Source organism: Leguminivora glycinivorella, chromosome 1, assembly GCF_023078275.1.
Source record: "Leguminivora glycinivorella isolate SPB_JAAS2020 chromosome 1, LegGlyc_1.1, whole genome shotgun sequence".
Lineage (NCBI taxonomy): Eukaryota > Metazoa > Arthropoda > Insecta > Lepidoptera > Tortricidae > Leguminivora > Leguminivora glycinivorella.
The window spans coordinates 20,054,683-20,067,526 of NC_062971.1; the positions used below are offsets into that span (position 1 = coordinate 20,054,683).

General features: G+C 36.4%; 1 protein-coding gene across 1 annotated transcript; it reads left to right on the forward strand.

The window, feature by feature from the left end:
* The first annotated feature begins 680 nt into the window (after positions 1-680).
* LOC125226773 (histidine-rich glycoprotein-like) lies at positions 681-1,406 on the forward strand. Its single transcript, XM_048130891.1, has one exon. It carries the CDS (start codon positions 681-683, stop codon positions 1,404-1,406), a length of 726 nt encoding a protein of 241 aa, XP_047986848.1.
* Positions 1,407-12,844: the final 11,438 nt, after the last annotated feature.

The window sequence follows — 12,844 nt, forward strand, 5'->3', positions numbered from 1 at the left end:
ATAATAAATTTTCGACTGAACTATTTTTTTGTAGCAGGCGGAATTATTCGTTTAAAATATATTGATTTACCTAAATGTACATGGATCTACTAAGTGTTTTTATAATTATATAAATTGCTTTCTAATTATGTGATAGTTTGTATAATTAATATGACTCGTTTGGACATTGTTATAATATGACTATTATGTACCTATGTTATTATGTATACTGATACCTAACTCTACTTAGTTTTGAAGGTAGGTATATTAATATCCCAGCAATTTAACTTCCCAATATAGATGGAATTTAATAATATACTAAATAACTGACTTGTTTAGGTTACAATAAAATAAAAATAGCATAAAAAATGAAACACGCTAGAATTATTTTTGCATAATAGTACCTAGTTCTACTAAAATATCGAATATAAAAAGGAACTTGTTCAACCTTGATTACTTCCATCTCATATACAGTAATTTACTAATAAATAGATATTATTGTGTAAACATATAAAAATACCAATAAAATAAAACTGACACAAGCGGACCACACAATACAATTACACTTTGTAACGGTCCAGCGCTCGATGGAGTATGCAACTGAACCTTGTCCCTGAGTTGCGGAACGCTTTCTTCATTTTATTTAAGACTATAAATAGATAAGATAACATTCATCGATCACAAAACAAACTCAACCAACGATGAAGTTGGTTATAGCAATCGCACTAGCGTGCCTTGTGGCGGCGTACGCCAGGGAGGTAGACCAGACTCAGGATCTGGTTCCCGCAGAGAGCAAAGGCCATCATCATGAGTCAGGCGGTGGTAAAGAGCACCACGGACACCACCATCACGAACATGGGGAAAAAGGACACAAAGGCCATAAAGGACATCATCATCACCACAAAGGCGAGCACGGTGATCACGGAAAGCATCATCATGAGGGTCACCACGAGGAACACGGCGGCGGACACAAGAAACATCACGATGAACACGACCATCACGGCCACCATCACGAACACGGACACCACCACAAAGGTGGCAAACACGGACATAAGAAACATCATGATAAGGGCGAGAAGACTGAGGGTTACCATAAGAAGTACCATAAGGATCATTTCCATAAGGACCATCATTTCTATGATGACCATCATCACGAAGGAAAACATCACAAGCACGGCAAGCACCACGGGCATCACGAGAAACACGGCGGCGACCACAAGAAGGGCGGACACCACGAGCACGGTCATCATGAACACCATCATGGCAAGCACGGTCATCATGACAAGCATCATCATGACGAAGATCACAAGGGACACAAGGGCCACCACGGCCACGAGGAGCACCACCACCATCACCACGACCACGGTAAGAAGGGTGGTCATCACGACGGAAAGGAGTGGGGCTTCCATCACGGAAAGAAGCATTGATCTCATACCAAATTTGAGCTGTGATATTTTTCCTAGAATTTTGCGGGTCTAATAGCCCCATTTTAGTCGTTTTTTTATTGTTATTTAGTTTTGATACTTTGTTGATTCTTAGTTAGGAATCTTTTTAGTCTGTTATCAGTATTAATTAATATGATACTGCATTTATTTTGTAAATAATAAAAATTATTTCATCTCTCTCTGGCTCTCATTACTTGAAAAGTTGTTTAATAAATTGTCATAAAAATACCCTTAACACATGGTGCCTACATTTACGCATTCTAAATGTTCTTCAGAACAGCTGTAAACAATCCTTAGTGAAGTTGGAAGTCTCCGTCGAAGTAAATCATAATTAATAATCTACTATTTTATGATCTTGGTAGTTTCGGCCCCTGTCGTCCTAAATTACTGGTAAGTTTGAAGTTCAACCATTAGGCGTTCGAACCTTACTTAGCAATGTGTTCGTTATGGTTATCAAGTTTGTGTACATATCATATTCATATACAACATTGGATATCTTCACTATACCGATTTACACGAGAACGAGATATCGTACATACACGCACATAGCTGTCAGCTCAATGCATACCTACTATACATACTATATGCATACTATATGCACTACATTATATACTTTATGCATTTAACACATTAATTCCATTCGCTTCAACAGAAATTAAATATAAATTTTATTCGATCTCTCTGGCAATCTGCTTCACATATGGCTAAATTTCATACAAGTATCTTATCGTTGTCAAACAGGTAATCTATATAACTACTACGTATAGGTAATTATATTTTACTTCGTACACCTACCTACAATTTGACATACTGACGTTAGTCACAGCTATGCGAATAAACTTCTAAGTAGGTCAATAACCATATCTAAAATCAAGTTTATAGGTGAGTGACTGCGTACATTTTACTAAACATCCGCGACATTTTTTTGCCTTAGGCACTTTAATTTTTTTTTAATAAAGATAATTGATGGCGGTACTATGACTACGTATTAAGAATAAAAGCAATTAATTAAACATACTTGTAATAACAAAATATTACAGTAGGGCAAAACAAACCCTTGATAGTTGTACTAGGCCCAAAAGTGCACTAAAGCCAATAAATAAATCTCAAAACATTGTAAGTACTTATATTTTCTTATTAATAATATATCCAGACACATGTGTTAAATACCTACGTAAATAAAATTATAGAATGGAGATACTTTTTACCGAACTCTCCAGCGTTTACTATATAAAATGTAAACCAAATCCCAAATTGGTTTACGAGTTGCAAGCTCGTAACACAACTAGTAGTCAATAGAGCACGTAAAACTCCACTAAAGAGTGCACAGGGGACCGCAAAATATGCATACAGCTCACAGTTTTATAACTAAACCAATTTGTATTCGAAATCCCTTAGCTCCATATAGAGACGAAACTAAAAGCCGAAACTATACGCAGCTACATCCAGTTTGGCTAGTTATGGCCTTTAGTTTTTATACACATTTAAATTAAGAGAAAGATTTAATTTAGAGTATAACATAAATTAATATAATCTTATCATATAGGGGTTACACACCGTCGCTGCGCGTGCAAAATTCGCTATGTGATTTTTAGCGATTTTTCGTTTTCAATGCCATTTTAAACCTTATTTCTAAATACATATGCTCCAAAAACAGCGTCGAGCTCATTTCAGTATTACAGGTTTTATCAAAAGTAGATATGTGATGCCCATACATTGAATGTTGTTCCTATAATCGCTAACTGCAATAAATCACATAACTACATTATCTTCTTATAACAGCAGTTTTGGAATTGCGCCTGCTATGTGAATTATGACACATAGCTATATTTTCGGAAATATTGTATAAAAAGATGTGTTAGATGTTTGTGCCCGATTTGTACAATCTCATAAATAGCGATAATTTTGTACTATTTGTAGAAATCGTGAATGTTTCCAGATCGTCACATAGCAGGCTTTTCTTATAAAAATCTAGCCTACTCTCTTAAAACTTGATTAAATGGTGTATGGTAGGTGGGTTTGTCGTCAAGTATAACCTCTATAAATGAGACAGAGAGTGTAGTTTCCCTTTTTATTGAGACTATGTCTGAAAGTACTCACTCTGACCGAATAGTTATTTTTTAATATTTGTAATCAAATCATTTCAAATTGATTTTTAAGATTAACCGTCAGAAATTTATTAGTGTTTAGTATACTGACAAATTTCGTATAGGGTTCAGTGTGTGTAAACGTACTTATATTACAAAATATTGAAATAAGATAAATTTATGCTAAGTGATTTAACATTGCCTTGAAGTGGTAAGACATCGTTTTGTATGAAATTTTGTGTGATAAGATCTATCTATCCTTTTTGGAAACATTTTAAAATAAATTAATGAAAATGAAATGTTTAATAAATGAAAAAACGCTGTCTTGAGAAATCACATAAAGTTTTGAATGACAAAGATTTTTTATCTTTTTCGGATCAAAAGGGAAAAATGGAACCCTTATACAATTGTATACTTTCTTGTCAATCCGTTTATACATACATACATACATACAATCACGCCTGTATCCCATAAAAGGGTAGGCAGAACACATGAAACTATTAGTAGTTCAGCTAAAGCTTCAGTGCCACTCTTGGCAAATAAGGGGCTGAAAGAAAACGAAACTGTGACATTACAGTGACAGGTTGCCAGCCTCTCGCCTACGCCACAATTTAACCCCTATCCCATAGTCGCCTTCTACGACACCCACGGGAAGAAAGGGGGTGGTGAAATTCTTAACCCGTCACCACACAGGCAATCCGTTTATCTATTTGTCAATATTCTTTATTTCGGAAAAACCCTATACTCAAGTGTACTGTACTGTACCGTTCCTTGAAGCTGTAAAAAAGCCTCATTTTTAAGTAGGTAAATACAACATAGGTTAATTGAGTTGAAAAAAATACTACACTCTCAAGGAAATCAAAATTAATAGGGTACTTCCGATTGACCTAAACTATGAAATTTGGAAAATATATCGTATTACACCATACACCAGTACATGATTATTAATATAGTTGTGAGAAAAAAAATATTAAAATGTACACGTAACCTTCGGTGTTCGAGCCGGACTAGCATTATCCGGTTTTTTCAAGTTAAACATCCATAATGAAAACTTATTCAATACATAAATGTTTACATAATACCGCATTGAGCAACTTTGTAACTGAAATAACCACCATTCATAAAAAATAATGGAATAAATATATTATTATTGTTGTAATATATTAGTAGTAATATATTAATTTAATCGAGTTTTTATTATGGTTAGTTAATACACAATTTAAGCGTATAGTTCTAATTTGTGGTTTTTCTGAAATAATTAATTCGAAAATGAATTGATAAATTACAAATACACAACAACATAGTTAATTCAAATCATATGATTAAATAACTATGTGACGATAAAGTGCACAAATTGTATTTTGTTCCTTAAGAATAAAATCTAGTTATGTGATTGTAAGATACATACCGGTTATTTACGACTCAAATTATAATCGCTATGTAACATATTTATGAAAAAATATTTTTTTAACGTTATAATAACTAAAATATAATTTCAAGTAATTTCTTAATGTATGCAAAAGTGAAAATACTTATTCCATAAAAATATTCATTTGTTTATGTTCAATAATTTCCGAAATAAACAGTTTTTTGTGTCTCCTGTAAAGTAGGTTAAAAACACATAGCGAAATTTGCACGCGCAGCGACGACACAGTCTTTTATTTTTATGAAAGTTTATTTGAACGGTCATTACCTATCGAGTAGCAGCTTAGCCAAGGCGATGATCACATTCGTTACGATAACGAAACACTATATAATGGCATATGTACAATTGTACATATCATATAACTGTGACAGGTGCATTTCGTCCTGTGGTGAAAATACTAATAAAGTTTTCTTATAAATGTTCACTCAACAGTCAAATCTGGAATAGAAATATATTTTCATTCATGCGAGAAAATTTATTGAATAACTTCTCAAAAACATTGGCTCAAAAGACAAACCAGGGGCAGGAGCTGAGACGCCATAGCAAAATATAAGGAAAGTAGTTAACGGTAATGCAGTTCCGGGCACTTGTCTGTGGCATAGTCTACATACGACCAGATCACACACTCTGTACTAAAATGGTGTAAGTTTATGTAAAGTGGACGTAATCAATTTACCATACGTGACTTCTAGTGTCAAGTAACGGTAATGATACATTTTGGTAAAAATACTTAAAATGGTACACACTTTACCCTGTCCGACTTCCAGTTCCAAAATCAAAAGCCTTGAATCCTAAGCACAACAATCTACAGATACGTAGATTAAGTTCTGTAGTCCTCAGAAATCCATTCTAAATAATAGAATTTAACTAACACGTTTCTATATTATTATTACGTGCGACTTTCGTTCCGTAGGTCGCGGGTTCGAACCCCGGCTCGCATCAATGAGTTTTTCGGAATTTATGTGCGAAATGTCATTTGATATTTGCCAGTCGCTTTTCGGTGAAGGAAAACATCGTGAGGAAACCGGACAATTCCAATAAGGTCTAGTTTACCCTTCGGGTTGGAAGGTCAGATGGCAGTCGCTTTCGTAAAAACAAGTGCCTGCTCCAAATCTTGGGATTAGTTGTCAAAGCGGACTCCAGGGTCCCGTGAGCCGTGGAAAACGCCAGGATAACGCAATCCTCCTTGCTGATGATGTTGTTTCTATATTATGTATGTGCCAACGGTACCAATGTTGGATTGGTTATTAGTTGATCATCTTGCTATTAATATTCTTGCTTGACTTTGTGTAAGCACTGCGCATAGTAAATACACTGCACCAATAGCCCCGGGGGAAGTTGAGAAGGCTCCACACTTATGAAGCTTACCGATTTGTACGCAATCTTTATACTTGCGGACTGCGGATGCTCATTAAGCGTTCATTGCCTTGGGCTCTTTGAAAACCTTATGAAAAAACCTTTGTAATGAACTATCGGGAAACTAGAAAGAGGTACCTAATTAGGTATAGGCTAAACATTATTTGAATGAACTAACGAACTGTTTTGTTTTAAGAAGGTACGTGGACAAATGCACAAACTCTTACGAGAATATCGTTATCTTAGTTATCTTTCGCAATCGCTCTTCCGTGTTCGCGCGACAGAGCCAGACTGCGTTTCAATCGGCGTCTAGCGTCAACGATCGATCGTCATTTCAGCTAGGCCGGTTGAGTCTAGGTACGCACAAACATAAATTGCATTTTCTACATTAAATCATTACTACAGTTTATATGACTATGGACATTTCGACAAAATTGCTTAGTACTTTAGAACGCATAATTGCATACATTGGGCAAACTACACGATATTTATTTTGCCTAAAATAAAAATAGTCTTACAATGAGATCGGTTGATAAGGCGAGTGTTCGAATGATGTAAAGGAAGTGCTCTCGTCAACCGTTTCCGGCTGAATGAGCACTTGACGTTACTACGCGACCATTCCCAGACGAGCCTCCGCCACAGTCATCTTAGTTGACAGTAATACGTACTGTGAGGTCAATACGGATAAGTGTGTCATATGGTTAAGTGTGTGTGGTCATTTTAAACTATGATCAGTGTTTATTGAGAGTTCATAACCTTTACCCATCCTCAGTAGCAAGTAGCAAAAGTGAACTCGCAAAAATATCCGTGACAATGAGTTATAAGGCGAGACACACTAACCCCCGTTACGTAGGTATGGCACAGTTAGGTACCTACCTGCATTGACCTTGCCTGAAACACCTGCGACAGCAACACTGAAAACCGATTTTTGAATTTCGTGTGCTCGATTTCGTCAGTCAAAAATATGCAAAAAAAGCTTATTGCCGTATCTGAAATACGAAAGACAGAAATCGAGAATCTAGTTTTATTTTCTGCTCGATTTAAATTCTGTTATTTGATTTCAATGCTTTGTATTAACAATGCATGGAAAATATGGTCATTGAACGAAATTACGAAATACATAAGGCCGTGTCGTTAAAATTTAAAATTGTCTTCTTTATTAGCGAATTTTAAGAGAGACGCTTTGCTTATAATAGCAAAGTTATTGACGTTATCATGCATTATAATTTTTGTTGCTATAATTTAGCTAACTCAACAATATCGTCCTCATGGTCTCGAAATATATCCGTATGTTACGTATCCCTATATCAACAGCTTCAATTGTCAAACGAAAAATGCTAAAGACGCATTTGTTCAGAAGAACTACTTGCTAACTTTGTTGACGCGATGACTCAAAATTAATTTTAGCCTTTATTACAAGAACACGCTCCTTTCACGTTCAGAGCGATATCGCGCCAGCTTTCGCTGTCGAAGAGTTCGCGAAAAACTACCTACTCCACTCTATCCACCCAACCATATTTAAGAAGACCAACAGCACGGCGTCTAGAATTTACAATTTTTTGTATAACTGTGTAGTAAAAATATTTAATATTCACGCACTGTTCGACATTTCAACTGCGCATATTAGCATGGTCCAATGGCTACAAGGCATAAGCGTACGTGGAGTCGACAGGTCCTCCGCACAAGGGCTTAGGTCGCAATCAAAGAGACCGAGTGACGCTTTAAGACACCGGACCTTTATATACAATTTTAGGCAGATACCATATATGAAGCACGTACATACTAGTAGAAATCATGTATGTTGTACTTTTTATGACAATGATAAAACAATTCTACCAAAGTACTCTAATAAACCTTACCTAATCTAACGACGCTTATAAGTTGTCACTGCGGTAAAATACCTATTTAAACATTATCAAAAGTGAAATATCTGAAACCATGCGATAACTTAGAAGCATTTTTTGTACTGTAAAAGGAAAAATGTTAGCAAGCCAGTCTCAAAAGACTATAACTTTGTTTTAAAATTTCTACCTAACTCCAACCTAATCAGTAATCAGGTACCTAATCAAACATATTTACATTTTATGCACCCTTTAGAAACATATTTATAAGTGGGTTTGATTTGTTGGCACAACAGACCTAAGGTAACAGAGATAATAAAGTAAGAAGGAAGTGAGTTAAGTCGTACCTAGGTATTGTTTGTTCCTTACTAAGCATAAATATGCGTCAGGTCGTTTAAAAATGGTTAAATAAATAAACAGCATGACGAGATGGTGAACTGAACTCAACATATCAACCGAAATTTTATTTAAATTAATGGATATTACTAAATAATACATGTATAATTTATTCTAGTAAGAAACGACCAAGCGAATAACCCGTATTGCCAATCTGGCCATCATCCGCGTAGCCTTTACAATATTATCGAATTCTGCGGATTTGAGAATTACAAACTGTTACAAAGCTAGACCATTTGCAAGGCTGATCATTCTCGTTTCCACTGAATTAGGACTTAAAACATCGTATATACCTACATATGTGAATCGGTAATATACCACTGCTTTGTGAGTTTTAAAGTACCTAGCTATACATAAACGCAACTTTGCAGGCTTAATCCGACAATGCTGTATAAATATTCATTGCTGGCGCGTCTCATTAAAGCGCATTTGCAAGCACATAGTGTTTTACAGTCTAGTTTAGCAACAAAAAAAGCTGTGTTTTTGATTTATTATATACGGGCAATTCCACGAAAATGTAACGTACAGTGAGCTGCAAAAGTGCATGGCAGATTTATAAATGAATTAATTCTTAATTTCTCTGATTCTTAAGAGCGCTATGACAAAAAAAGGCGATATATTGTAAAATGTACAATATTTAACGGCAAAATTGTACACTTTACTCATACTAAAAGACAGTAAAAGTACTTGTTTCAGTTAGAAAATCTAATTAACTGTCGGTTCATTAAAAAAACATATGGAAGAAAAAGCTTTTTCAATTAGTAATGATTTTTTTCTGATGCTCGTTTAGGAAAAACCGCGCGAAGCACAGATTTCGGAGCTCTTATTATGTACAATTTGATAAGCTCACTCTCATAAATGTGGTAAATTTAAATTCCTAATATCTTGTACTTTAGGCCCATTAAACAATATTTATCATTTAATCCTTTGAAATTGAGAAATTGAAAGTAAAACGAACTCAATTTTGTCTTGAAAATACATCGAAACAAGTGATCATTTCTCCGAAAATCTACATGTTATCGAAGTTATTTTAGTATATAAATAATCTGCACAATGTGCTTAAATTGCTGTTATCCATTTGTCGTTATAATATTTTATCATGATTTTTTGCCAATTTTTTGAAAACTAGCCTTCCTGTCGCTATTTTACCGGCGACGGACGCCTGCGATTTCAGTGCCGCGCCGGAGCTCGAGGAGGTGAGACGTATGTCGCTTCGCTCTCCGAGTTTTCATCGCAAACGTCGAGAATATTTATCGTTGTGTGGGTCGGACGCCTTGTTTATACACGGGCTATCCTCGCATTGTGTGTGTGTAAACAGCGACCAACGAATTTGATCTTAGATCCGTAAATATTTGCTTTTGTAATATTTTGTTATGTTTGAATGTTAAAGTATTACAACGTTATGATGATAAATATGTGAAAATTACAATACGGTCAAGATGATAAGACACATCAAGATGGTACTCGGGATCTGATGATGGAGCCAGAAGGTGGTCACCAGTACCAGTGAACCATGTAAGTAAACGACTTCGTGTTTAGGCTCGATGGGTTCGTCTCAACAAGACCTTTGACAAGAGGTGGTACTCAGGGTCTGATGATGGAGCCAGATGGTGTTCACCAGTACCAATGAACCATATGACTAAACCACTTCGTATTTAGGCTCAATGGGATCGTCTCAATAATAAATAAATAAATAAATAAATATTATAGGACATTCTTACACAGATTGACTGAGGCCCACGGTAAGCTCAAGAAGGCTTGTGTTGTGGGTACTCAGACAACGATATATATAATATATAAATACTTATATACATAGAAAACATCCATGACTCAGGAACAAATATCTGTGCTCGTCACACAAATAAATGCCCTTACCGGGATTCGAACCCGGGACCGCGGCGCAGCAGGCAGGGTCACTACCGACTGCGCCAGACTGGTCGTCAATAAGACCTTTGACAAGAGGTGGTACTCGGGATCTGATGATGGAGCCAGAAGGTGGTCACCAGTACCAGTGAACCATGTAAGTAAACGACTTCGTGTTTAGGCTCGTTGGGTTCGTCTCAACAAGACCTTTGACAAGAGGTGGTACTCAGGGTCTGATGATGGAGACAGATGGTTGTCACCAGTATCAATGAACCATGTGACTAAACCACTTTGTGTTTAGCCTTATTGGGTTCATCTCAATAAGACCTTTAACAAGAGGTGGTACTCAGAGTCTGATGATGGCGCCAGATGGTGGTCACCAGTACCAATGAACCATGGAACTAAACCACTTCGTATATAGGCTCATTGAAATCGTCTCAATAAGACCTTCGACAAGAGGTGGTACTCAGGGTCTGATGATGGACCCAGATGGTGGTTACCAGTACCAATGAACCATATGACTAAACCACATCGTCTTTAGGCTCATTGGGATCGTCTCAATAAAACCTTTGACAAGAGGTGGTACTCAGGGTCTGATGATGGAGCCAGATGGTGGTTACCAGTACAAGTGATCCATGTAACTAAACCATTTAGTAATCAGCCTCATTGGGTTCTTACTTCTTCTTAATAAGACCTTTGACAAGAGGTGGTACTGAGGGTCTGATGTTGGAGCCAGATGGTGGTCACCGGTACCAATAAACCCATGTAACTGAACCACTTCGTTTTTTTATGTTATTCAAATATGCGAGTTGATTTTTGGTGACCACAATCTCTCTCCATCATCAGACCCTGAGTAACACCTCTTGTCAAAGCTCTTGTCGAGACACCCAATGAGCCTAAACACGAAGTGGTTTAGTCATATGGTTCATTGGTACTGGTGACCACCATCTGTCTCCATCATCAGACCCTGAGTACCAGCTCTTGTCAAAGGTCTTATTGAGACGATCCCATTGAGCCTAAACACGAAGTGGTTTAGTCATATGGTTCATTGGTACTGGTGACCACCATCTGTCTCCATCATCAGACCCTGAGTACCACCTCTTGTCAAAGGTCTTATTGAGACGACCCCATTGAGCCTAAACACGAAGTGGTTTAGTCATATGGTTCATTGGTACTGGTGACCACCATCTGGCTCCATCATCAGACCCTGAGTACCACCTCTTGTCAAAGGTCTTGTTGAGACGAACCCAATGAGCCCAAATACGAAGTGGTTTAGTCATATGGTTCATTGGTACTGGTGACCACCATCTGGCTCCATCATCAGACCCTAAGTACCACCTCTTGTCAAAGGTCTTGTTGAGATGAACCCAACGAGCCTAAACACGAAGTGGTTTAGTTACATGGTTCATTGGTACAGGTGACCACCATCTGGCTCCATCATCAGACCCTGAGTACCACCTTGAAGTAATTAGAATTATATTTGACTTATTTTATCATCATATTAATATATACTTTACTCTAATACTTATCATATAACAAAAGCAAACATTTGGGATGGGATCTACTTAAATATGATCACAGTTTATAATTATTACTTTAAATTTTTAAATAAATTTTAACGTAATTAATATTATTTTGCGCTATATTCTAGTCTTTTCGTACAAAATAATGTTTATTAGAAATCAAAAAATTATATTGAGATAGTAGATTGTGGTTGTTAATTTGTTATCAAAATTCCATAGGAAGGATCAAGATTGTTTTGTCCATTATTGTAGTGCGAGCGAGTGATAAGACGTGCTAGAAAGGGTCGGCATATTGGGCTCGCGCGGCGGGTAAAATACCTAATTTCGCCCGACGCCGAAATGTTATAACGCTCTTAAGTTGAATTAACACCATTCGTAAAGAGACATGCAAATAATTGGTATTTTACATTAGGTACTTTGTTACAAGGAATTACCCGTAGGTGGGTACGTAAAGTTATAAAACACTGTTCTCTTCTCATACGTCTTGTCTCGTAATTTACGTCCCCGTCTACTCATCTTAGAACTATCCACCATTATTGCTCAGAGTTTTATAATTCTAATTTAGTTCAAGGTAACTGAAGCATCAAAGTTTCATGCACGTGAGGTAACAGAGTTGGCAAGTGCATCCTAGCTACGATAAATCTTAGGCACTGCGGCGAAAGATTACATCAAAATATTAGAGTAGATACACCAACTTAAAATTATTATATGAATTACAAATGAATTACAACGATCATTTGGACGTTATAGTCACACGATATCGTTCGAATCCAATCCAATCTTGCAATTGACATTCAGTTTTAAACCTTATATTTAAAACAAAAGTCGTTCTTTCACTGAAATCCAAATGAAATAGAACGTTGTCGTGTAAGTACGTCCAGTTTATTCCTATATCACACAAAATATACAAACTAAGCAAAATCAAGGT

Excerpts from the sequence above, each read along its gene's own strand:
- LOC125226773 (XM_048130891.1), top strand. The coding sequence starts at position 681 with ATGAAGTTGGTTATAGCAATCGCACTAGCGTGCCTTGTGGCGGCGTAC.